This window comes from Podarcis muralis, chromosome 3 (genome assembly GCF_964188315.1).
Source record: "Podarcis muralis chromosome 3, rPodMur119.hap1.1, whole genome shotgun sequence".
Classification (NCBI taxonomy): domain Eukaryota; kingdom Metazoa; phylum Chordata; class Lepidosauria; order Squamata; family Lacertidae; genus Podarcis; species Podarcis muralis.
This window is the reverse complement of record NC_135657.1, coordinates 84806313-84833953: the sequence shown is the minus strand read 5'-3', so window position 1 is coordinate 84833953 and position 27641 is coordinate 84806313. Positions and strand designations below refer to the sequence as shown.

The window sequence follows — 27641 nt, the reverse complement described above, 5'->3', positions numbered from 1 at the left end:
ATTCTACTGAAGTTTCTTTTTGCACCACTATTCAGTGAAAAGTGAACTCTATACACCTTTGGATTTCCTTTTGAGTCTGTTTCCATAGGATCCCCTTATGTCTCTGTCCCATCCCTGATGCCTCCTCATTCCTTAGAATCTTAGATGATCCTATATTGCTGAGTTTGTTTCTCCTTGGGTCCATGGCTGTTTTGGATTGAGACTCTTACACATTGCACACAATGGTCTAATTGCATTGAAATGATTCTCAGAACACTTGGAGCTTCACAGAAAGCTCCCAATTAACCTTGATTTTTAAAGTGGCATATACTGAAATATGAAGGCAATTACTCACGCTAAAGAAAAGAGAGAGATTACATGTGTGGGCTGTTATGAAGGAAGAAGTAAGGTTTGCTTTCTGCTTAGTATCCTGAATGAGCCTGGGGAATGACTTCATTTAATTAGCTAATATTGTATTAATTAAGGAAATGGCAAGGCTGGGGATGGGGTTGGGGGAGAAGAAGAGATGTTGCAGAGTGGCAGATTATGCTGGTTACGCTTGCAGCAGCCTGCCTGGGCAAATGCCGATAGCTTTTTGGTTCATAGCAATGTTCCCCTTCAGTTTTCACTGGTGCAGAACTGCTGGTATAAGAGCCATTTACTGGAGGGAAGTGATTACTTCTAAAAATAAAATCTAACAAATCTAAAAGAGAGGGTTGGGTTACAATACTGAAGCTCACGGAGCTGTCAACAGCCATGTGTTAGACTAAAAATGAGTTATTTCTTGTAATTGTTTTATTCGTTGACTTTTCAGGGATTAAGGTTGTTTAGGAACATTTATGTTTTCACTGGATTCATAGGATTTCTCTGTTGGCAGGGCCATAAAGAGTTTTAAGTGCTAATTTATACATTTTAATTGTACACAAGTCTGTTAAAAAAAAAATCCTTAGTGATTATTGCTGTGTGTTCGAAATTCCTATTATGGGCATCATTCTACTACAATCCTAATCTTCCTACAGATGGGCACCATCTACACTTCCAAGGGGTTTTTCTTTTGGCCGCATCAATCCACAGAAAACCCGATTGATGTATGTTCTCATTCAGTGATAAAACAGTGGATTTTTCTGGGGCAGCACAAATGAAAGACTTCTCAGACCTTTGCCTAGAAATCATAGGTCAAACGGAAGTGTGGGAGAGCCCTTAGTCTTGACGGACTAAGGCTGCAATCCTGTGCACATTTATGTCCAAATACATCCCATTGAACTAAGTGAGTTGTATTACCGAGTAAGCATAAATAAGATCAGGTTGCACTTCCCATTGAAATCAATGGAAGATAGTAGGTGCAACTTACTTAAATCCGTTGATTTCAGTGGTATGTGCTGATGTCCTTTGCATCCTTACCTGGAAGTTAAGTACCATTGAACATAGTGGGGCTTACTTTGGAGCAAACTTCCATGGGCATGTGCTGTTAGTCATGATGACTATGCTTAGCTGGCTCGTTGCTGTGAATGGTAGGGACTAATTCAGGGTCACATCCACACCATACCTTTGAAGCACCCTTATACCACTTCCTTGGAGCTGTAGTTTGTTAAGCATGCTGGGAATGGTAATGAAGGGTTTCCTAATAACTCTCAGCACTCTTAGAAGTTCTCAGTTCTCAGAATTCTTTAGGGGAGGCCATGATTGTGTTCCAATTCTAACTATAGAGATTCAGAAGGTCTCAGTAACTTCTCTATGGAATCCTAGATTTCTGACAAAGAGCATATTAACAATATATTAGCTTCCGGTCAGAATTTTAGACATGTGAATTTTTATTCAAACACCACTTGAGTTTGCAAAAATGTTCTCCAGTCTTGCAGTATTTAATTGGTTTGTTGGAACCCAGTAGCAGTCCTACAGTTCTCTTGTTGCCATTGTTGTTTAGGGTGATTTTTTAAAAGAGGAAAAGCAGAAAGATAGATTAACAGAGAAAATGTATAGGAAAGAGAAAGAGAAAAGAGATCAGTTGCAAATAGGGCAAAGTTCCTTTAGTTCTGTGGAAGAAGGAATGCCGGCAAATGCTGTTTATCATCCCTGCATGACAAGCTGGAGAGGGCAACATTCTCTCTTCTGCAAAACTCTGAAATGTACAAGAACCTGTCCTTTCAATCTAGTCTCCCCAATGGTAAAATGAACGTCGTCCTCACATGCTTTGTTTCCCCTAAAACCTGACAAGTGTAACACTTAGAGTGAAAATTCTTCTCTCTTTTATTTAAAAATATTGTGTAATTATTATATGGCATTCAGTTGCATGTGAAATCTCACAACTCCCACAACTGTACTGAGGTAATTTCCTTCTAATAATTCGAATTCATTTTTATTCCTAAAGCAGCACAATGAATAATTCCTCTAGTTACTTCAGTGGGACTATTCATGTACGTTTGGGCATTTACATTCAGAATTACTCAGTAGTGTACTCAGACACTGACTGTGCACAAGTTGAACTCCTCACATTGTGTGTCATGTAAAAGTTAATGTTCCCAGGACTTTCAGTTCTTACAGCTCACGCTCTATTTATGGCCTAGCGGCAGACGACTCAGGACAGCCTTGCATGGATGTAAAGTGCTGCCTATGATATGGTAGTTCTAAATATTTTGCTTGGAAGGCTAAACTTAATTGAATGCCAGCATTTAATATGTGCTTTCTCCCGCCCATGCTGGTTGGCACAATGGTGCAACGCAACGGTCTGTGGCGGCAGGTAGAGGCACACAGTGTGACTGTTCTTGTGTTAGTCAGGATGCATAGCAGAGACAATGCAGCCATATTGCTCTTTCCAACAGAGGTTTTAAGATAGCTGCTCTCCCCCCTCCTCTCCTGGTCCTAAAAGGCAAAGAGAATGAGCCCTCCAGCTGCAAATGGGGCATATCTTCTCTATCTTTTGGCACTTACAGATTCCAGGATTGTACAGATTGTGCATCCAGCTATTTTCTCTATGGAGAAGAGACACACAGTTTAGTGATCCCTGCATTATATATTTGTGTGGTGAGTGTAGAACTGGAGCAAATGAAGTGAGGGAGGGAGGGATACATGAATGACAGTCTTTTCTAGGACCCAGTATTTTTCCCCCTCATGGCCTCTTGACTGTTGTAGCTCAGAGTTATGTATATTTAAAACACAACTAAAAAAGGAGCACTTACCAGCTTTTAAGAACTCCTTGCATTCTACCATGTTATTTTAAAAAAATGTTGGCTGCAGTCATGTATGGGATGCAGAATAAAAAATAAGTTGAAAAAGGCAGTGATGATTCAATAACAAAAAATACCCCCCAAAAAAATTCTTCCTCTGAAAATTGCTCAGTGAAGTGTGTATAATTTAATGTTAACATGCCAGGGTCTTGCAATAGACCAAAGCTCTATTGCTTAAGTGTTGTGGAACATACAGTGTGTGGTCCACACTTTTGTTGCTTTGTGGTTCTATTCTAAGCCCAGTTCATCAGAGACTTTCAAATAAAGGTCAGGTTCTGCAATGGAATTGAAAGGCCATATTCTGTAGCCTCAAGCTTATTGTAACTCCTCCATTTCATTGTTGTTGTTGTTTAATATTCATTGAGGTATAATAATTATTAGGGCTATAATAACAACCATGTGGCTAGAGGCACAACCACGTGGATGACTGCCTCCCTCACATGGTTACTGGTGGGATGCACTAAGCAGCTATGTTGTAGCCCTGGTCACCTGATCTAGTCCTCTCCATGGTACTGGGAGAATAGCTTTGATGAGGCTAGATGAAGGGCTTTAGGAGGGAGAGAAATAGCGGAGACAGAACAGAACCTGGCGTGCTCAAAAGTCGGAGTGAGGCTATCACGCCTTCTAGAGAGTAGAATAGGAGACAAGCAAGATGCGGGGAGAGGCTTAGACAAAAGAGTATTTCACAGTAGATGGGCTGATACTTGGGCACAACAAGTGACAGTAGCATCATCTTTCTTTCATTTAGAGTTCATTTTTTTAAACGATGAGCTCAAGGATGAAAGCATATTTATATGAACACAGTGTCAGGCTTTAGAGAACATTTACAGAGTGTATGGAGGGAATCTTAATAAGTGGAAGCAGAGAGGTTCTTGCACAATGAACAGAGCAGAGGATGGCCATGGAAACATGGGAGCATGTTGAAAAGATTCAGTTCAACTTAAACAATGTAGTGATTTCTTCTCATTGTGTACCTTCTCTGTGGAATTTTGACACACTCGCATGCAAAACAAGCTACGTATCTCATAATATCTAGGATACAATCTGACATGACCTTCCTTTTGTTTCTAAATGTGGGCTACTCCATAGATAAAAAAGAAGAGGATGCTAATGTCATTGGATAATTCTTCGACATTAGTTTCCTTCATGTGCTACTCATGTGAAGTGGCATCATGTGATTAAAAGAGCTCTGGAACCATGCTTCTGGCCCCAGTGATGCACATCGTTCCTTGTTCTGCCATCCATGCATTAGGTTCTTAGGCTGGGATATTGTTTAGGGGGTTTCGTTGGGGGGGTTGTTGCTGCTGTTTCTGATATTAATTTATTGTGTACTTAAGATCTGATTATGATTTAGGTGACAACTGTTTAATTTGGCTGAGTAATATTTGATTTATTTTTCCCAAATGTTAAAAGCGTTGCACTTACTTTGTAAGAGTACCAGCACCCACCTTTCTTTAAAAAGCACTGGTTTTAACTATCGAATGGTGCCATGCAAATAAAATTATTTATGCTTCTGAAGAGGGGAAGCCTATGTACGTAGGCTTTCCCAGAACTTGTAACCTTGATCACATCACATCTTCTTCAAACTTGTGACACCCCTTCGTATAAGTAAACACATGAGCAGAGCTATTTATCAATGTTTGCTTCAGTGTCTCCCCCATTCCCTTGGAAATGGCTGCATTAAATTAGCCCATGAGTAATGAACATTTTATTTACTAATATAAATTGTATTTGCCATATAAATCCAATAAATATATGTGGTTGCCCATCAGTAAAAATTCCTAGGTGGCTTACAGAAAACAGCATTATAATATGATATTATTACATGCCACCCCAATCTCAGAGCAGTGTGAGATTGCAGGGAGTCTAGGTGCTCACCCGGGATTTGTGTTCCCTTTGGAAATGAGGCACAGTGGAGACTGTGGTGACTTTATTATATATGGTTTATTTATACAAATATACAACCCGAGCCTACAGTTGAGGGGCTTTCAGCATTGACATCCCTGGAGGTTCCTGTTTCTGCCATATCTGCTGCCTCGGATTCCAAAGAGGAAACAATCATGCTGCCCTCCCCCGTTGCTGACACCTGCAGGTTGGAACATTTCCCTCTAGCCCACATCATCCCCAACTGCAGTCCTAAATTCTCCACTCTGCTTTATCTCTGCTAACTATCCCAGAGCTGAGGGAGGGACCCCTCCCAAGAGCCATATGCCATAGAGTCCCGTCTCCTTGGTTTTTCTTCATAGGCCATCATTTCCTTTTGTTTTCCTCAATGGCTCTTCTCCCAGGCGATTTCCTGAACTTGCTATGCTGGCCTGTCTTATATTTTAACACTCGCTAAATCGCATGTCTGGCCCCCAGGTTACAACTCCAAGCGTTGCTTAAATTCTAACTCCTACTGCACCCAGGAATTTAGTGGGGACACCCCTGAACTCACAACATAATAATTAAACCAACATTAAAGAATTAAAAAAAAAGCCAGCCAAAATTTCCTGACAACAGAAAGTGACATCCGGTGTTGTGCAATAGGACTCCCTCTTCTTCTTCTTCTTCTTCTTCTTCTTCTTCTTCTTCTTCTTCTTCTTCTTCTTCTTCTTCTCCCCCCACTATAAAAACCTCCAGCATTCTGTCTTCCCCAAAAAGTTTTTTTGGGGGAAGCCCAAATTTAAAACAGGAAAGAGCAACCTCTTCTAGATGTTTAATTTCTGGTTACCTCCAGAATGTGGAAACATCTGGAATACTTGCCATTTTCAATGCAACTTTTTCCTCTCTTGGTTTTGGAATTCATTAATCACATTCTGCTATGCTATACCTCATCCCTTTGCACCTTGTGACACTTTGGAAAGTCCCTGCTAATATTATTTTGGCACTCTTTCGTAGGGGCTTCACATTTTAAATTCAATACAGATTCCATCTGCGCTAAATTAGCAGGCCAGCAGTTGACTCAAATGGTTCTCAGGTGGCCGCTCCTTCAAGCAATATTTTGATGCTGAAAATTGTTGTGGTGGTGTAATGTCAGCTAGTAAGTGTCAGTCTGTGCACAGACTAGACATGGAAGTATCTATAGAATTAATATATAATGCCTCTTAAGCATTGACTAGCATATTACCTTCAACAACTTTTTTCTCTCTCATAGCAACACGTGAGAGCAGTGTTATGAGTGAGTGCCAAAATCATGCTGCTGTGGCAATGTCATTGTAGAATTACAAATCACAGCCACTGAGGTCCTGGCTCTTACATCAAAATTGCATGTGTGTGACTCAACTGTTGGTGGGGGGAATGTGCTGTCATCTGGCTGCAAAATAAGAAGTGTGAATTAGTACTATGAACATGAATAGTCAGGGGAAACTGACTGCATGTCCCTATGCATATTTACTTGGAAGAAAGACCATTGATCATGCATAGGATTGCAGTCTGAGATCTTAAAAGGCCTGGGTAGGATCAGTGCCCCCAGCCTGGATTTTGTGATTCATGTATATAGGGCTTAAGGTCTTTGAAAACTGACATGTTGAGGAGTTGTTTTTATATAATAGTAGAATACTCAAAAGTTAATTTAATGTAGCCTGTTTTGTTAGGCTAATCATTAAACAAAGTGATTTCAAATCATGAATTAGCATTATATGTTGGAACAGTTTGCCTATTTTAAAATAAGTTATTTCAAACTGTGAATTCGAATCATAGGTTGGAACGCTGTTATAGGAGAGTGTTAGCATATTTGAAACAACCTCTGTTGTAAAATAACTTAACGAGGTAGTTTTTGTAACAAACCTTTATTATATTATTTAATGTTTTCTCCAAAAGCAATGTTGAATGTTAACACAACATTATGACAGCAATTGTCTTCACAGTAAATTATGTTTGGCTATTTCTCCTGTGATCCACTCACCTGCTTTTATTCTTACTTCAAATGCTTTACTATATTTTTAAGGGGAGAACACAATTTAAAATTAATACTAAATATTTGTTGATGTTAACTCAGATTTCAACAGTTTTTCGCTCCTTTTTATTTCAGTGAGATAGCGAAGCCTGTACTTAATCCTCCACTGTAATTGAATTGTTTGCTATTTCATGGCCATGTTTGTGCTTTGTCTTACTGAGTGACATTACAAGTCAACATTTTATTGTGTTAGGAACACACTTTAGATTGCATCATTTAATAAAAGATTGAGTATACAGGCAACTCTCAACTTACATAGGGGTTATGGTCTGGGGGTAGTGCATAAAGCCAAAATCACGTATAATCAGAACAGTGGGTGGAATTGCCAAAGGTTTTTTCCCCTGCTGGATGCCCACCCTACCCTATTGCCCCTTTTATTTTATTTTTTGCCATTTGCGTACAGTAAATGAGCACAAGTTAAATGTACAAAAGTTGCGAGTTCCTTGTAGTTTCCCTTTCTCACCCCAAACCACTCAAGTCTGCTATTTAGCAATAAAGTGCTGAAGTTTGCAGCTGGCAGCCAATCACCAAACTGATCCCTTTAGCACTGTCTAGCACAGCAAGGAGAATGGGAAATCTAAAGATATGCTTCCTCACTTTACTCCAGAAGCATTCCTCCTGTGAACCCCGTGACTAGCACAAAGCTCTTGATCCAGATTGGCTTAAGCCCTGAACAGGAATATTATTGTAGGGGCTTTCTTTTATTCTTTTTAGCTTATTGAAAATGTACAGTGGTACCTCGGGTTACATACGCTTCAGCTTACATATGCTTCAGGTTACAGACTCCACTAACCCAGAAATAGTCCTTCAGGTTAAGAACTTTGCTTCAGGATGAGAACAGAAATTGGGCTCTGGCAGTGCGGCAGCAGCGGGAGGCCCCATTAGCTAAAGTGGTGCTTCAGGTTAAGAACAGTTTCAGGTTAAGTACGGACCTCCGGAATGAATTAAATACTTAACCCGAGGTACCACTGTGTATCATTTTTTCTTCCATGACGTTGATACTAAATTCATTTCCCCAGTTTTGCAGATTTAATTGTGTCAGTGGTATTCAAAATGATCTGTTGTTTTCTTGTTACTCCATAAAGTGTATGAGAGATAATAAAGTGGGGGCGAGGGGAAGGAAATCCAGATATTTTAATAAATTATTTTATGCCTGACACATTTTGGAATAATCCTTGTTCGGTTCATCGCAAGTAATGTGATGTAAAGGTATAATGCAGCCTCAGACTACTTGAATTAAAAGCAAAGAAAACAATATATCTGTATACACAAACACATGCACAAAAGCTGTTAAAATTCACAAAGAGATATGCCAAGGACAAAACATTATCTGAATAAGCCAATTTTTATAACAGAATAAGCATCTGAAGAAGGGACAACCCACAAAATAAATAAATTCTGTTCCACCTGTGCAGTACTATGCATATCTCAGTCTTTCTTCCACTACGTGCTAAAGTCTCGGAGGTAGCAAAGATTAATATAATTAAACCCTGTGAACATGTATTAATAATTGCACACAGACACCCAAATTATTCATCTCTGAGCCTGCTTCTTCCGAAATGGACCCTAGTGCTTTCCTAGTGTCAGGCTCATTAATGGCACTCTGTATAAATAAACAACAGCAGTTTTGCATTTAAACATCGTGTTATTTTTTACAATGCTAATATTACTTTTATTGTAGTGAAAAATACTACAATCTGTATATTTTTTATAAAGCTTTAGGACATTTTATATTTTTTTATAGCTACTGCATGCCCAGTATTGAAAACAGAAGGACATCAGTTTAGCTACCAAGAAAACCTTGATGTTTCAGGTGAGTTTTCCTTAAGCAAAAATAAATAAATAGATGAGTATGTCAGCAAAGAGTGCATTTAATTCTTAGAAATGTGTTTTCATTAACGCAAAACATTTTATTTCTGAGAGTCCTAGCTAAGTCATTTACATTCATCTTTTATTTTTCCATTCATGCTTGTTATAATTAGCACGGAGTTAGCATTCATTTCTGACAAGCAGCACTTTTATTTTCATTCATTCAGATGGCAAAAGGAAACAGCGAGTGAATTCCTCAGAGGTTGCCAAGTCAAGTGCTAGGGGAATTTCACGCTAATATTCCTCCTACGGAGAAAATGAGATCTGGACATTTCTGTGACCAAAACCGTGGGATTTGAAATAGCCTGTCAGTTGTTAGTCTAGCAAAACAGACAAGCTTATGGCACAAATCGATAATTTTCTCCAGCCTTGTTAAATTGCATTAAATGAACAATAAATGATTCCACTCTATCATATTTTTCAGGTTTTGATTTAACCCAAAGCTTTTCTTTGAGGCAGACTTCATGTGGAGTTGGAAAGCCTTGTTTTAAGTTGGGGAATGCACCTCTTATCAGAGACTCTCAGTAAGTAATACATTATCATTGTATAACCATGTAGAATCCCTAAACATTTCTCTATATCCTACTTGGCTTGTATTTTTAAATTTCTTTATTTTCCACCAGTCTCTTCATTTGTGTACATCTGCGTGAATTTCCACTTTCTCTTTTTCTGCAATGATGAACTGTGTGTTTCTGTGGATTTTACTTATTGTTTCAGCCCTGTAAGCTTCAAAAAGAAAGATGAAAGAAAGAAAGAAAAAGAGAAAGAGAAAGAAAGAAATATGTTTTGGGGGGAACTTTAGGTAGTCTTCGTGTCTTATTCCCATAAAAGCAATGACATCAACATTAAATGGTGATGGAAATAAAATGAATTTATATGCTAATTATCCAGAATATCCTAAAAGATATGTAGAACGCTTCCATGTGAATGACCATTGAAATGGGGAGTTTTCAGTATTCTCTCTTCCTCAGTACTCTTCAGGTTGTTTTTGTTCTCTCTGCTGCCCATCCTTTGCCTGACTTCAGTTCAGCTCAGTTGTACTTTGTGAGAATGGACAGTTCGAAAGGCTAGGCACAAGCCATTTGTTTTCCAAGCAATATTTCCTTGCACTGTTAAAATTTTATAAACCTGCTTTATTCTCTCTTTTTGAACCCTGTTTTAGAGTTTGTGGATTCTGGTGGTGAGCATGTTCCCATAATGTGTGCTTGCACATCCTTTTTAATTGCTGCCACAGCAATTTAATCAGGCTAGATTGTAACAAAAGAAGGCTAGGAATGTAGACATCTGCCACTAGAACATCTTTATCTCCATTGCCCTGGTCCTGTGTGTTCAGTAAATCTCTTTTGTTGCCTTCTTCACTTCCTGCACTGTGTCAGATTTTGTGGCTTTAGACACAGCAGCATAGTCAGATGCAACATGACTTGTATGATCACGTCTTCTTCTCTTAGTATATGTAAATAGACTCTGGGTATACGCTGTGAGTAGCAGAACATTGGTCTCCTCGCCACAGGAAGCGAAAGAGTATCTGATTAAGCTGACTTGTAAGTGTCAAGTAGCTTGGCAGATATCCCCTTACATTTCACTCATTCAGCTATAGCATGAGTGAGTTGTAAACTATGCTGTGCCACTTCTGATGAGGGATGCCATTTTATTTTTCAATGAGGCTTGCAGCTATCAATGTAGTTGTAAATACGGTGCTTTTCCAAGCTGAATATAGAAGGAAGTTGGTTTCTTTAGTATATCTGTCTGGAAACAGAGTTTGGGTGAGGTACTTTCTTCTCTCTATCTCTTTAGGGTTTCATTATTGAAATAAGTTTCCCCACCCCGTGGCAGTGTGGCCATCTTAACACAGTTTCTCTACTGCATTGTGGAAAAAGAACAGAGACTTTTCTGCCTTGAATAGTAGCATATATATAATAAGCTTTCATGGACTGAAGCCCCCTAAACCAGGGGTCAGGCCAGCAAACTTTTTCAGCAGGGGGCTGGTTCACTGTCCCTCAGACCTCGTGGGGGGCCGGACCATATTTTGAAAAGAAAAAAAAAAGAACGAATTCCTATGCCCCACAAATAACCCAGAGATGCATTTTAAATAAAAGGACACATTCTACTCATGTAAAGAAGAAGAAGAAGAAGAAGAAGAAGAAGAAGAAGAAGAAGAAGAAGAAGAAGAGTTTGGATTTGATATCCTGCCTTTCACTCCCTTTAAGGAGTCTCAAAGTGGCTAACATTCTCCTTTCCCTTCCTCCCCCACAACAAACACTCTGTGAGGTGAGTGGGGCTGAGAGACTTCAAAGAAGTGTGACTGGCCCAAGGTCACCCAGCAGCTGCATGTGGAGGAGCGGAGACGCGAACCCGGTTCCCCAGATTACGAGACTACCGCTTTTAACCACTACACCACACTGGCTCTGTAAAAACACCAGGCAGGCCCCACAAATATCCCAGAGATGCATTTTAAATAAAAGAACACATTCTACTCATGTAAAAACACGCTGATTCCTGGACCGTCCGCGGGCCGGATTTAGAAGGCGATTGGGCTGGATCTTGCCCCCCGGGCCATGGTTTGTCTACCCATGCCCTAAACATTTTTGCCTTAAATAATCTATCAGGATTGTAGTCCACTAGGTTTTACTCAGAATAGACTTGTTGGTGCCAATGAGATCTTTCCTTCCATTGCATATAGCAGGCACAGGGCTCATGATTTGGATTTGGACCATGGCAGAAGAAATAGTTTATAGCCCATCTCCTTCCATACAATGGTACCAATTTGGTTCACTGGCTCCCTGCCCTGGGTATGTATGAAAGTGCCTCAGTTACAGAGGCTTGCCTGGTACCTTCATTACATATTGTTGCCCGCCACATCCAAGCAGTGCAAGGTTGTTAATTTGAGGGGGGGATAGCCTATTCTTTATGGTGAGAGCTGGACCATAAAGAAGGCTGATCGCCGAAGAATTGATGCTTTTGAATTATGGTGCTGGAGGAGACTCTTGAGAGTTCCATGGACTGCAAGAAGATCAAACGCATCCATTCTTAAGGAAATCAGACCTGAGTGCTCACTGGAAGGACAGATCGTGAAGTTGAGGCTCCAATACTTTGGCCACCTCATGAGAAGAGAATACTCCCTGGAAAAGACCCTGATGTTGGGAAAGATGGAGGGCACAAGGAGAAGGGGACGACAGAGGATGAGATGGTTGGATAGTGTTCTCGAAGCTACAAACATGAGCCTGACCAAACTGCGGGAGGCGGTGGAAGACAGGAGTGCCTGGCGTGCTCTGGTCCATGAGGTCACGAAGAGTCGGACACGACTAAACAACAACAAAGCCTATATACTTGACCCCCCCCCCAAAAGGGAACAAAGCCTCAAATTGATGTTTAAAGGAAAATATTTTTTCATTATACAGTGTGGTACGTTCAGTGTTTCAGTGTCTTCTTGCCTTCTTCTGGGATGCTAAGAGGAAGGACGCCATTAAACATTTCAAGGCTATAATTTTAAATATGCCTACTAGGAACTTCTCAGCAATCATCCACAGGCTTGCACTGTAATAGTACTAGATATTTGTCGGATATATTATTCCTCTGAATACCAGTGGCTGAGAATCACAGGTGGACAGAGGGCTGTTGTACTCACATCCAACTTGCATGCTTCCCGCAGGTGAAGTGGTCAGGCACTATGAAAACAGGATTCTGGACTAAATGGGCCATTGAGCTGATCCAGCAGGCTCATCTTATGTTCTTGGAAAATAAAAGAAAATACTAATTTTACAACTGCTGCTCAGATTTTGATTTCTCTGTGGCGACCCAACTGAAATAGTAACAAAAGGGTGGGTGCTGTATCAGAGACAAATAAATGGGAAATGGACCAATGAAAAGAGGAGACAGGAAATGGCACCCTCACTGAAATTTTAAGATCTAGAGGTGTCTCCAAGATTGTCAAAGCAGAACAAAAAAAAAATTTAGGCATTAAGTGTGTTTTCTATAGGCTGAATGATTGGTTACATTTTGTTGGTTGGATGATCTATATTGTTGTATTAATGTTGTTGTTGCTGAGAGGGCCGTATTCTTTTTGTTTCGTTATAATAGCAAAGTGCTCACCAACAAGAAATAATTCCAGTTCTGATCCTACATTCTTCTTCTTTATTTGAATAGATGTAAAAGTCTCAGGGTTGTGGGTTTTTTTTGTCGGTAACTCTCTTTTGGTACCTGTTTTTTTGTCTGTAACTCTAGCAGAACAGGGAGAGGCTATGGACATTTCCAACAAAGCTCATTTTCCGCAACAGAAAATTCCCTCTTTTATGAGGGACTGGCATTCTTATGGATTTTCCCCTCAATAAAATAGTGAATGAGAAGAGTTCATGTGTCCAAGAATGTTTGTGGTGTACAGTTCATTAGGACGCTGCTTAGCATATGTATTATGTGCAGGAGACAACTTTTTATGGATGCAGCTCTTACATGAGTTGAAATGAAAACTGGGTGCCCATTGCGGCTAGAATCTAGGCAGCTAATGTAGGCCTAATGATTTGCAAACAGACTCTTACTTTCCCCCCTCAATGCCATATGAAAAAAAATATTTATGAACCTCTCTTGTGTTTCAAAATCTGTTTACCATGTGGAATGAAGGGACAGCTGCTTGAGAAGCACATAACTCCATGGTGTACATGGAACCAGAAGCATATTCTTGTTATTTACTACTTTAATATGTATGTTTTTGTATTTCCCTATTTGATGAAAAGTTCTGAAACAGAACAGTTTTCCTTAAAGCACTGCTTTAATGTCAGGTTGCCATGTAAGATTCTAATAGGCCTAAAATTGTTCTAATTAGATATTCAAGTTATAATCAATCATATTCTGCTTAGACCATTTATCTGCATTCTGCTTGGTCCCAGAAAAAAAAAATTACACTGTTGTAGGACCTTAGGCTAGAATACGGCAGCCATGTAACCTGTTTTACACCAGGAAACCCTCTATCTGAAGTGCTGTTCTGGAGAAAATCTAGTTTGTCTCACATATCTGAAAAAAGACCCCTCCCTCATGAGGATCAGCAGAATGCTTCTCTCCCTCCCCACATCATTGGGGAAGGGCATGCCCACCAACATTTTCAGGTGAAAATAGGGACTTTATATTCCACCTCAGCATCACTGCTGGGGAGTGCCTGCCCAGGATCTCTTCCAGATGCCGCCTTCTCTTCAGGCCTGACCTAGCTCATTTTCTCCTTCTTGTTTTTATTCAGCATGGCCAGCTAAATGGGCAACGAGGGGCCCACCAGGCTGGAGAGGCACAGCCTCCTATGGCAAGGACAGTGGCGGCGGCAGTCCTGTTCCCTTGCTCCCCCTTCCTTATCCTCCTCCTCCTTCCTGCAGTTGCTGCTGCTACTCCATCGGCTGGCCAGTGTGTCTTGTTGCAATAGCTAAAGTGAAATCAAACATGTGGTTTTGTATTTGAGGCTCAGACTCAACCTCTGACTGTACAGTGGTACCTCGGGTTACAGATGCTTCAGGTTACAGACTCCACTAACCCAGAAATAGTACCTCAGGTTAAGAACTTTGCTTCCGGATGAGAACAGAAATTGGACGGTGGTGGCGCGGTGGCAGTGGAAGGCCCCCATTAGCTAAAGTGGTGTCTCAGGTTAAGAACAGTTTCAGGTAAAGAACGGACCTCCAGAACAAATTAAGTTCTTAACCCGAGGTACCACTGTACTCAGTTTCTTGTCTTGAGGGACTCACTAACCTCCCTCTAGTCCAGCACACTGGGTGGGATTCATCTAGGGCTGCCATGGACGTCCAGAGGGAATTTCTGAAAGGCGGTGCTTTGTCCTGGTTCTTAGGCAAGTCAATTGAAAAATCATGTTGTTTTTGAAATATGGAAGGTAAACGGCATTTCCGTGCGCTGCTCTGGTTCGCCAGAAGCGGCTTAGTCATGCTGGCCACATGACCCAGAACTGTACGCCAGCTCCCTTGGCCAATAAAGCGAGATGAGCGCCGCAACCCCAGAGTCGGCCATGACTGGACCTAATGGTCAGGGGTTCCTTTACCTTTAACCCTTGATTCACCTAACTAGCCCCATCATCTGAATCCCTGCAAAGGACTGTTTCTTGTGCAACAGGGCTTTCCTCTCCCCCCCCATGTGTGCCCCCACCTCCCACAATTGGCTCGGGGTTGGGAGAAACCCCAGAATAGCACACAGTGGGAGGAGAGGGGAAATTGTTCTGCTTGGCAAGCTGCTACACTTGCGCAGATGGAACAACTAGAAGAGGGTGGCGTTGAATTCCACCCACTGTTGGTAGTAGTAGTCATGCCTTGGGAAGCTTAAAAGTAGCAGGGCATAGGAGCAACGACATCCCCCCGCTACAGCAAGTTATATTTCTATTTCAACAATAGTAATGACTTAACAACAATTTGTAAATATACATTAGGAAATTTGTACCCTTTGTTTTGGTGTGGGTGGGACAATGTGTTTCCTCTTTTTTTCATCATGTGCCCGTTTCCATCCTGGCCTTCATGCCCTAAATGTTGATGTGAGCTTGTACAGCTGTCATCAGGGCCAAAGTCCCCAGAGCAGCATTCCCAGAAGTCCTCCATGCTATCTCACACGTCTGCACATTTGAGTAGCCAGCCCCATAGAGAGGATATTTTATAGGTACAGTCTCCAGGGCTCTATCACGCTTCCACTGTGGTGTGGCTGAGTATGAAATGGCTTTTTAAAGCCCTCACCATTTTGGAATAGATCCATTTTAGGCTTCACTGATAGGCTTTATGAAGCCTTTCTCACCTTAAGGGTACAGAATGAGACATGTCAAACATTGCCAAATGAAGTAGCAAAATCTCATGTTATTGCTGCTGTTTTTTAACTGTTCAAAAGCAGGCTTGGATTTGTAAGAAAATGGGTATGGGATTTCAAATAAATATCTGCAACTTACCAGGGGTGTGAAAGTTGTCACTTTTTCTAGCAAAGGCAGTCAAGCACTTAGCTATTCCAACCATCCTGATCTTCATTAAGGCTTGGTCAATTAGTAAAGCTTCCTGTCTCTGTGGCACTTCTCTGTGGTTAGCTCTTTGCAAGTTTTATCATTCTGCCACAAAGTATTTTTCACGGTTGAAGGAGACAAATTTATGAACACCTCTTTAGAAGCAAGTTCCTTTAATTTTGTATAAACAAAAATGGTTTTGTGCTCTACTTTATCCACTCAGGATGTCTGGGCTCTAAAATGGCACAGGACATAAACGTAATAGGGTTGGCATTTTAACAGTTCTTATCCTCTGCTGAATGTTCGCCACGTTATAAAATCATTTTACAGTTTGGAGGGAGTCAAATGCCATTCAGCACGAATGAAAGTCTCTCCTCTTATCTTTAGAGAGAGTGAAGTCTAGAATAGGAGAGCTGTATCTTGAATCAAGAGTGTTGACAGGGTGCAGATGCGTTTGTGTCATCTTTGTCTGCTATCATTCATCTGAGTTGATAATCACAGTTGCCCATCTTTTGAATCCTGATTAATTTTATTCTGTTGATGATTTGAGTAAATAAGTAATTGGAATTAATGAAGGATTCTAACAGGGACATTTTGAAGTCTGTATAACTGGGTGAGAGATTTCTGCTTTTATACCTGCCAATCATAGACTCTCTGCTGCTTTCTGAATTTTTTATAGGCTTAGCACACTGAAGTCTTATTGCGTCTGTTAAGAATTTAGAGCACTCAGCACATGATCTGACACTTTTTGTTTGAACTACAGGAGTCTTGCAGACTTAATCTCACAGTGTCAAGGCAATGGAATTACCTTACAAATGAATACATGACAGTTCCATGGACTCCTACAGCCCCTGATTTACTGTGGAAGGGCTATATTTTCTTACATCTATTTGTTGTAATCCCTGCCCCTATTTGCCTTTGTGGGAGTTACTAAGAAGGGGGATCTTTTCAAAAGGCTCTCTCTTTTTTAGTACGTAAGTGTGAACTTCAGCCTTCTCTCCAAAGTCTCCAAGTTAAATGTCCAAATTGTGAGTAGTGCACATCTTGACTTGCGTACCCATGCATGTAAATGAATATTATATTATACATATCCTTCATATATGTGCCCGGTCCTTAAGGTCTTAATTAGAGGCTCTTCTCCAGTTTATTCTGTCTAATAACTAGAGAAAGGGCCTTCTCGGTGGTAGCACCACAGTTATGAAATGCTTCCCCCAGATGGGCTTGCCTGGCAGTTGTGTTAGGATCTCTTTGGTGAAGATTGCGCTGAGCTTTTTCACTACTATGAGGTTTAGTGCATTTTAGTTCTTAGAATTATTGTGCTTCCTCCTTTACGGGATTTTGGTGTTATTTTTTATCATATATTGTTGATCATATGCTGCTTTGTGATTTATTTATTTATTTGCTTTGTAATTTATTTATTTTTTTGCGTGCCCAGGTGCAGCCACCCCTCCGCCCTGACCCAGAGAAGAACCAGTCAAATTACATACTTACTTTGCCTCAAATAAGGCCACAACTTTATTGATTACAGGTGTAAGAGTTTTAGCAAAGGCACTGGTTATAACCTATAACAACCAGCCTGCGTGCAGGATATTTTTTTTCTTGGGGTTGACCCTGAGAGGAGGTCCTATGACTTACATCAAATAGGTATGTTCCTGCAGGGACCGCTTTCTTGAGGAGTGCTACGGCCCTAGCCCCCACCTGGGCATCTGGACAGAAGCATCTTCTCTGGGTTTCCTTTAATGGGATGCCTCTTTCCCTTGAAGGGGCAGGCAGAAGCTTACCACATCCCCTCCAGCCATGACTAAGGCTTACCCAATGCCTAAACTGCCAAACATTGTGACAATTGCCTTGAGGTAGGCGAAAACCCCACTCAGGGCCAATTGGTCTGAAGGAAAAATTCCTCCCTGGTCCTGAATACAGAGACCAACTTTGTCTATAGCAAACTCTAGTATATAACAGAAACACTCATGGGTGCAGAAAGTGAAATACATAAAGAGGGTGGGAGGGAGATATGGCAAAGAATTGCATGCAGAGGAAGAGGCAAGCCCAAGGAGTGGAACCAAGTGAATGATGAAGGCTCAGTCAGGCCCATCCCTCAACAAGCGCCCATCTTAAAGCCTGCCTGCAGTTGGTTGTTTCAGCAGGCAGTCTGAATTCACACTTCCTGGCCCGTGGAGAAGCTGCTTTGGCTCCCTGCCAGCCGGGAATCCCCTGCATGCTGTTCCCCATTGGGAAGCACCGAGTGAGGCAGCGCTGGCCTGCAATGCTGCCGCACCTTAGAGTAGCTAAGTGGGTATGCTGATTTTTAATTTTGATTGTGTTTTCATTTTGGTAGTATTTGTATTTTAATGATTTGTACTTGTGTTTTAATGATTTCATTAAGAATTTGTGAACCACTCAAAGAACCAGGTTAATTAGGTGATATTAAGAAGAAATTTGCCAAAATTAGTACAGTTGTACCTCCACTTACGTATCCCTCCGGTTACGTAAACTTCGGGATATGTAAGTGGCAAACCCAGAAGTATATTTCCAGGTTTTTGCCGTGCACGCATGCACAGCAGCGGTCCCTCCAGTTGCGGAATCCTCGGGATCTGACCGGAGCTCCGGAATGGATCCTGTACGCAACTGGAAGTACCACTGTACATCAAACAATAAATATATTTAGGAAAGTGATTGTGGTCAAGTTTGCCCTCTTCAGAAGCCAGTGCAGGATAGATTACTGCAGAGCATATAACTACAGCAAATGATAGGCGGTGAAGTACATTCAGCAATGCAATAATTAAACATTTCAGTGTAACAATGGTGGCCTTTGGTAAGGGTGCTACAAAGTACAAAGAATATTCATTTATTTTCATCTACGAAATATTGGCGGTTGTGCCATTTAAGTCTTCTGTTTCCTATGAACTGTTGAAAAGTCAGTAGTGGTAGAATCACAGAATCATAGAGTTGGAAAGGGACCATGAGGGTCATTCAAGTCTTGAAACTGATGAGACTAATAAAGTTAAGAGAGCATAAGAACAGATAAGAAGTACATATCTACAGACGTTTTGTGCAAATCTGTGTCCTCGTTTTTTTATTTTTTTTCAGGGGGTGGTGCATCCATCCTATCCATGCAGATAGTTATGCATGAGTGTGTGTGTGTGTGTGTGTGTGTGTGTGTGTGTGTGTGTGTGTAATCAGAAGCTTGCTGCCCAACTTGATGAGGCACTTTGGGAGTTTCAAAATCTATTTGTGTATGCAGTGTGGGGAGCTCTTGTTAGAAAATAGTTTGCAATTGCATGCTGCATTCATTTCATATGCTTATGTGTGCCTAAAGAGTCTCCCTGGAGTCTGGTATTTGAGAATAGAGAGGCCATTCTTTTATGTTCCCTGGCCAGCATGATTGTATCACTCATAAAAGGATGTGTACAGATAGATGGAGATGCATTAGTAAGCAACAGCACACATTTTAGCTTAACTGGTATTGTACCAAGTTTGACTGAAACCAAACAAAAAAAAACCCCTTGTGATTCAAGAAACTGATTTCAGGGAAGGAAGGTCATGGCTCATAACAGTGTTACTGTTACATTCTTTGACGAAATAATTAGTAAAGTGAAATTAAATACACTGGCTCAGTTAAGGCTCTATTAATAGTCCATATATATATCTCATTTTTGGCCAGGTTTATCACAAAATCCTTCCATCTGGCTTGTATTGAACAATGACATAGAGACAACTGTATTGGATCAAAGCCATGGTTGACTCACTGGACAGTGGCCAAGGAATACTACATTTCCTCTGAAAGACTCTGCTAGTTCATAATAGCAGAGACACAATCACGGGAGATACTCTGAGCATCTTACCTATTAGCTGCTGTTGCTCCCATCTTCCAGGAATTCTCATACATCATTCAAAGCTTTGTATAACATAGTAATGAGGATCATTATATCTGGATAATGTTTGTGTTGGCTGTTTATCATGCAATCTCTTACTTGTACTATCATGATAAGCTTGTGCTGCTTGCACCACATGGTGTGTGTTGTCACAATTACCCCCAGAATTATTATTCTTCTAAGACCTTCATGTAATCCTTATTTAAACAGGAGCAAAGGATAGTATTGCATTATTCACAGTTGTTTAACATGACATGCATGAGCAGGGACGAGATGCAGCAAGATTTTGGGTCCCGCTCTCTTCCCTCTTCTCTCCTCATCCTGTGTTGACAAGAGGATTTCAGAAGCTTCTGCTTTTGCTTTTAGTCAACCACAATTTGCTGTGTCACCTGGACCCAGAGTTGTGAGTAATATTAATTGTGGTTGGTTTCAACAAGCCAATTTCAGAAACCTCAGTTTGAAGTTGGCTTGTTTGAAACTGACCATAGTTGATGTCAATCACAATTCCAGATCTAGATGACATGACAAACTGTGGTTAACTAAAAGCAGAAGCGAACAGCCACCTCTTGGCTGCAGTGGAGGAGAAGAAGGGAGCAGGGAGTATGTGAACCCATGTCTTGTTCCTGCTCATAAATATCTGGCAAAACATGTTTTAGAGTGACTTGTGAACTTGGCTACTGAGGCCAATTGCCACCCCAATTGCCCAATCTGCCTGCTTTCTTGTTTCCGTCCTCCTTACTGGGGAAGATGGGCCTGCCTGTTTGTTAGAATTTGTTTCTATTGCTCTTCCTGTCAGCCTACCTTTTTGGTTGTTTTGTTCCCCTTTCCTCTAAGGTCAGGAGGGCAACAACTCTTGTGTTTTGCTCCCCCCCCCCCTGCTCTTGGCCTGATTGCCTCCCTTCCAGAACCTACACACACACACACACACACACACACACACAGCGTGACTGGGCATGCCAAATTGTGGTTGGGCATGCTTTCCACCAGGCCATGGCAACCATTTTGTGACTAGGTCTCCCCCCATTCATCCACCCAGCCCAGCAATTTTGTAGCAGTTCCTAACAGCATTCTTTATTATTATTATTATTTTTAAAATCTAAATATACCCATGGGCCCAGAAAGGTTGATGGCCTCCCTGTTATAACACTGTTTGCAAGTGCATTCATGCATTCAGAGGGGAAATAAAAATGAATGAATAAATGCAATTAATAAGTTTAATAAATAAATAAATAATAATAATAGTAACTCTAGCACCTGCTGTTTCTGATGTAAACTCACTTCCATTCTACCTGCCCATAACTGACCATTTATGAACTTTTTCCAGCTGCTTCCCTAGTTTGTTGTACATCTTTTAAGAAAGTAGGGCACGTATGCGGGAAGCACTGCATGAGAATGGGATCAATAGTCGTTGAGTAAGTGAGAAGTGCACCTTGAACTTGATTCCTCTGAGGTGAAATTGTTAATTTATTTCCCATGAAATAAGCTTTTGATGAACTGGGATGTAAAACTCACTGGATGGACTTTCTTCTGTTCAGGAAACCCAGGCCTGAGCGAGAACTTATCCTAACAGATTTACAGATACGTTCACCGCGGCCAATGTGCAGCCAATGTTAATTTTTTGGAGCGGCATTCACACCATGTTAGCCGCAATCCATATTGATCTTGTCGTTTCTTGACAAATACGGCTGTTTGACGTGGTCCCCACCCTCACGTCCCACCCCGCCTCTTCAATCTGACTAGAAAGAATAGTGTGGGTATTTGAGACAGCTGGGTGTGTGTGTGTGTGTGTGTGTGTGTGTGTGTGTGTGTGTGTGTAGAGATGAATAGGAGTTCCAGGGAGGGTGGATTGCAGGAGTGGGGGAACCAAAATGTCATGCATGTTGGGTGAAGACATCCCTGCTCCCGCTCTGATGTGAGCAACACTGTGCAGATGCAGGTTAAAATGCAGAGGTGAGGGGGATGCATCTGCTGCATTTTTTGGCAACCATCTATAGGGATTTTTTAAAAAAAAAAATTCATGTTTTACTACATTTTTATCTTTGTTTGAAGCCACCAGTGTGGCTGGGGCCACTCAGACAGATGGGTGAGGTATAAATAAAACAACAACAACAACAATTGTTATTATTATTTAGTATTGCCATATTACAAACAGTGGAAATTCGGACAGGAACGTTGTTGAGCTGCTTTTTTCTCCCCCCCCCCCAAATCGCCCCCCAAAAATGACATTTTTGAGCTATTTTTATGGAAAATGCTGCCAGCTGCAGTATTCAGGATATGTCCTGGGAATTCCAGACGTATGGCAACCTTATTGTTGTTCTTGTCGTCCCTATTTTCATTAGAGAACTGTTGGAGGGTATGCAGTGTATAGAATCATAGAGTTGCAAGGGACCAAGGATCACCTAGTTTAACTCCCTGCAATGCAATGAACCCACAACCCTCAGATTAAGTCATTCTTTATCAACTGATCTTAGCCCGTGTGTGTGTGTGTGTGTGTGTGTGTGTGTGTGTGTGTGTGTGTGTGTGTGTGTGACACATAGCTATTGGAAGGAAGATAACTCTTCTTCGCCCTGAAGTTGCGATAGTATTTTCTTGCCATGGACTTTAAGTAACAGAATCTCTCTCTCTCTCTCTCTCTCTCTCTGGCCAGTACTTGTCACAAGACTAGATCTGGGTGAGAAGGCTTTCAAAGCAGTTTTCTAGGTCATATAGGAAGCATCTAATCCATTCCAACCACCCTCTGAAGGATAATGGCACGCATGCTATCTGATTTCCCTAATTGTATTTCACTGGAAGAAAGGGGGGGGGGAGGTTCCAGGTTTCTGAATCATGTGAAGTATTTTTAAAACTTCTTTAAATCTGGAGTCATGCCTGCAAGCTAAAAACCCATTAGCACACTGCAGAAGAGTTTTTTAAACGGCCCTGAGCCCCAGAGGCTACAGAGCTGAAGCTTATCACGTTAGTGAGGCTTAAAATGTGGAGCTGGGCTAGGTTACAGATTCTGAAGGCTAAACTAGTGAAGCTCATAACGCCTATTATTTTTGGTATAGAGCTCTGTTCATGCAGGATAGAGAGCTGTGAATCATCTGAAAACAACATTTGGAGCCTCACTCAGTATACAAACACTGAGGATAGTACAGTACAGCCTCTAGTTGGTAACCACTTTTTCTCCATTGAGATATGAAATCATATTTTCTTTTTTTAAAATGAAATCATTTTAGACTTTCCTGCATGCACATTCCTTCAAATATGGTTCCCCTGCCTTTTAAAAGTGAATGAAGTTTTTTAGGTAATTTTTTTTTTCAACAAGAAAGAAAGATTAGTGTTTTCCCTTTAGATGCAATATGATATTGCATCTAAATGATATGAGTATATAGCTCATCTGCTTATAAGCTAAAACCTATTTCGATTGCAACCAAATTACCATTCAATCTACATAAATATTTCTCTTTTCTATTCAGATTTCCATTACAATTAAACTCCAATTGCACCTGTTGTCCAATATGATGATTCTGATACCCCTGTCTTGGAATAAGACAGCCACCTTTGCAAGCAGAGTGGTTGATGTCTCTTGTAGAACATGCTAAAATCAGTTTGTTATGAGGAAACAAAATACTCATTTTTCTAAACTTTATTTGAATACAGATGGGATATATGAAAAACAAGACCTGATGAGGATCATTGCAAATCAGTGGGGAATTGCCCAAATTGTAATAGAAATTTACTAGACTTATATAATATTTTATGTTAAACATTATTTTTAAAAAAAAGTTACTTAGGTGGTGGTGATGATGATGATGATAACAACAAAATTAAAAATAAATTCCAAATGGCCATCTGTAAGTTCTCAAGACAGCAAATCAATGAAACACATGATGGATCTGTGAGGGCAGAAATGGTTTGTAGCAAGTACCTTTGCTGAATTAGTTGGTTGAGTATTTGTCCGACTGTTGTTGGACTGTAATGTTTTCTACCTGCAGCTGTCCAAGTCTCTCTCTCTCCCACCCACCCCCATTGCCATATTTTTGCCAGGGCTTTTAGGAAACAAAATATTGTGTGGAAATCTGTAATGAGCAGAACAAAATCACCTTTCATATCAACTAGGTATAAAACTGTATGTTTTCTTGTACTGTTGCTGAGACCAAGGTGACAATTCTGGACATACCAGATCCAACTGCATAGACACTGATATGATGTGATATCATCAGCACAGTGTGCAAATTAGGCCACCATATTAGCAAACATATTATGGTTGGGTCTACAGCAGGCATGTCCAACAAGCAGATTGCTATCTACCGGTAGATCGCAGTAGATTGCATGACGCTTGGTGATTCCCCCCCCCCCCCGAGCTTTGGTTCCCCTAAAGAAAGCTCAACAACTTTGCCTGTCAATAACAATTGGTAGATCACAGCCAGTATTTTTGTGAGTAGATCACAGTCTCTTGGGAGTTGGACATGCCTTGTCTACAGGATCAACATTGGCTTTCAGTGGAGTAGTGCTTCTCAATGTTATATGCTGCCCATGTGAGTAGGTTTCTATGGCTCTGTGTATTTTTCTGAATTTCCTCAGCAGGAGTCATATTGCATTCAATTGGAGCATTGGTGGTTTCATACATTTCTGGATTCAAAACACCTTCAGAGTCAATATGTCACATCTGAGCCATCCATACTGTTCACTATTCCCGTAACATGTGATGTCCTGAAATTGATTGTGACATCCAGATATCCAGGTTAGGTCATTCAGCTTTTGAGTCTGTGATACATCTTGGTTTCGTCCTTGTTTTGAAGTTAGGGTGTTGCACAGAAGGAAAATTAGGAGCAGGGTGGATTTGCTGGAGGTGGCTCTCCGAGATTTGTGTTTACTGCACAAATTGAAATTGAAGGTTGGCACCAGGCTATGCAGCTTATCTGGAAGTAAACCCCAAGGACTGCTAGAGCACGAAGTTCTCCCTGGGGCTGTCTTGTACGTCACCTTGAGGTTCATTGCATGAGGCAACTGAAAAATACAGTAAATACATTATAAATGGTGCTGCTGCAACTGCCAAACCCATACATTTCCCTGAAGAGTCTGCCCACACATTGCTGCAGTAGAAACAATCTTAACATTCAATACACATGGGACTACCAAATATAGACACAACAGCCCCCACAGCAAATACAGATGCTTTAAACCTGCTGCATTTTTATTCTTGTATTGAATATCTGTTGTTTAGTTTAATTTTAATGGGTTATATCCAACCTAGGTTCACTGGAATCAGTGGAACATCTCCCAGTCATTATTAAGTTTTAATGTTGATTTAAGTAGGGCCTGATTGCAACTAATTAGTTCTGGATATGACCCAGATCCTCTATATGTTGAGGATTGCATTGAGAAAGTTGTTCTGGAATGGCATTTATCCTTTTTAAAAACAAAACAAAACAACATTTGAGCAAGCTGAATAACAGCTTACACATGACTGTGAATAAGCAGTATACAAAATGTAGACAATAAAAATAAATGTAAGAGTTCCTTGTGCCTTTATCCTTATTCTGAGTAGCAGACAGCAGATCTTGATTCTCATTTGAATTTGCATTCAGATATCCTGCGTTGGCACTGACTTGCAGCTGGGTCTTATTAGTAGCTCGCTGCTCTTTTGTTCTTCTTCTCCAGGGCACTTGTTTGTTGTCTGAATTTTTTTCCACATTGTAAGTGCTGTGCCTTAATGTGTTGCTGCTGACAATGTCAGCAAGAAGGATTATTCTTTTCGGTCCTTGGAGCTTCAGCTTTCCATGAGTATCATGCCTCTGTTTGTTGAATCCTCAGCGCAAACACAAAAGGCTAAGATTTCAGAGTCCTGGTTTAAGGTGGCATTAAAGACATCATCACCCACCCTAGGAGGACAGAGGTTCACGCCAACCTCACAGCCACTGATCATCAAATTATTTGTAACGTGACAGGTGATGGTAGGTGTCAGCTGGAAGAAGAAATGTCTTGCCATAAATGCCAAACATCTCTCACTTCACTCTCAGGAAATGCAACTTGGATCATCTTTCTCTTCCTGGAAGACATTCAGCGAGCTAGAGGCCCCATTGATACTTGTAAATACGGAAGTTAATCACAAACTCTAATTTGGTCTCATTCAGTGTGGAAGAATTAGTGTTCATAAGATTTAAAAATAGCAGCTTTTTTCCATCAGTGCTTTTTAAAGCAAAACCCAAAAGGTAAATAAAGATTGCCTTACTAAATCTGATATGGGTACCTCTTACTACTGCTTCTCAAAAATAGCACTGCAACCAAGTCTGCCTATAGTTCAATGATTACTGTGTTCAGTTTATTGATAGCTAGGTATAAAAGCATAGGACACTTAGGAAAGCTAGAAGAGAGAGTCACAGGACTAGAAAAGCTTGAAAGCCAACATAGTTCAGCACCCGTTCCTGAAGCAGGGCTCTCCACAGATTAACTCAATACAGTTGTTGTCATGGTGTACAATGGATGTGTGATGCTTTCTGCACCACCAGATGTAGCAACCAGTCAGACCCATCCACTGATTGCCATGTTTCGAAAACCATTGAGCCTACAAATTGACCCCACTCCCACACACCTTCCTGACTAACTCAGTCTGCCTCTGATGCTCTGCTTTCCATTGTGGAGGACAGTGACTCAGGTCTGTATCATACCACTGACCTCACTTTTAAAGAGCTGTTCATAGAGTAACGCTGAGTCGAAACCTGCAACTTCTATTTTGTGTTCATTTGAGAAATGCTAGCATAAGCTTCGATTCCCCCCCCCCCCATTTGCACTTCTTTCTTCCTTCTTCTTTGAGGGTAATATATAGGCCAGTTCCAGGGCTCCCACTGGCGACGTCTGTAATGAAAAGTGTGGTTCGCTAAAGCTTGAGGCAAAGAACCGAATCTCTCTTATTGGTATCTGTAACAAAACTCTGATTCTCTAGGCACCGAGCACAGAATGACAAATCTAATAATATACCTAAGAGAAATGTATGCGATTCTGCTCTTTTATGTACCAGTGACACTGTGGTGCAAGCTCAGCACCTGCTATAGTATTTTGAAGTTTGATACATATTTGTTCTTAAAGAAAGTGGCTGCTCTAAATTCTGCTGGGAATGTGAACATTTAGGGGAAAAACATGGCCCTCACACCATTCTTTCAAAGTTGCAAAACAGAAATAGTATGAGGTATAGGAAATAAAAAGAATTGTTCTTTTCATGGCTGTGATAAATCTGTGGAGGATAAGTCAACAACAACAACATTTAACACTTGTATATCATCTCCAAGAGGGGACACGGGTGGCGCTGTGGGTTACAACACAGAGCCTAAGACTTGCTGATCAGAAGGTTGGTGGTTCAAATCCCCACGACAGGGTGAGCTCCCATTGCTCGGCCCCTGCTCCTGCCAACCTAGCAGTTCGAAAGCATATCAAAGTGCAAGTAGATAAATAGGTACCGCTCCGACGGGAAGGTAAACGGCGTTTCCATGCGCTGCTCTGGTTCGCCAGAAGCGGCTTAGTCATGCTGGCCACATGACCCAGAAGCTGTACGCCGGCTCCCTCAGCCAATAAAGCGAGATGAGCGCCGCAACCCCAGAGTTGGTCACGACGGGACCTCATGGTCAGGGGTCCCTTTACCTTTACCTTTTATCATCTCCAAAGTGTTTCACATGCACTTTCTAGTGTTAATCCTTACATCAACACTGTTTGGTGAGTCAGTACAATTATCCTTCATAATGATGGTGGTGGTGATTGAGACTGAAGGAGTAGCTTTACAAAGGGTACCTACAGAGTTCATTCAAGTTACAAGATTTGAACTG

General features: G+C 41.0%; 1 protein-coding gene across 4 annotated transcripts in view; it reads left to right on the top strand.

Annotated features, from left to right (window-relative positions):
- COL19A1 (collagen type XIX alpha 1 chain) overlaps positions 1–27641 on the top strand; it is a 192001-nt gene that overhangs the window by 12123 nt on the left and 152237 nt on the right. For all 4 annotated transcript variants that reach the window (XM_077926263.1, XM_077926265.1, XM_077926264.1 and 1 more), the window contains exons 3-4: positions 8885–8953; positions 9434–9533. In XM_077926263.1, the coding sequence (XP_077782389.1) occupies positions 8885–8953; positions 9434–9533 (169 nt within the window). The remainder of the gene's footprint in view (positions 1–8884; positions 8954–9433; positions 9534–27641) is intronic.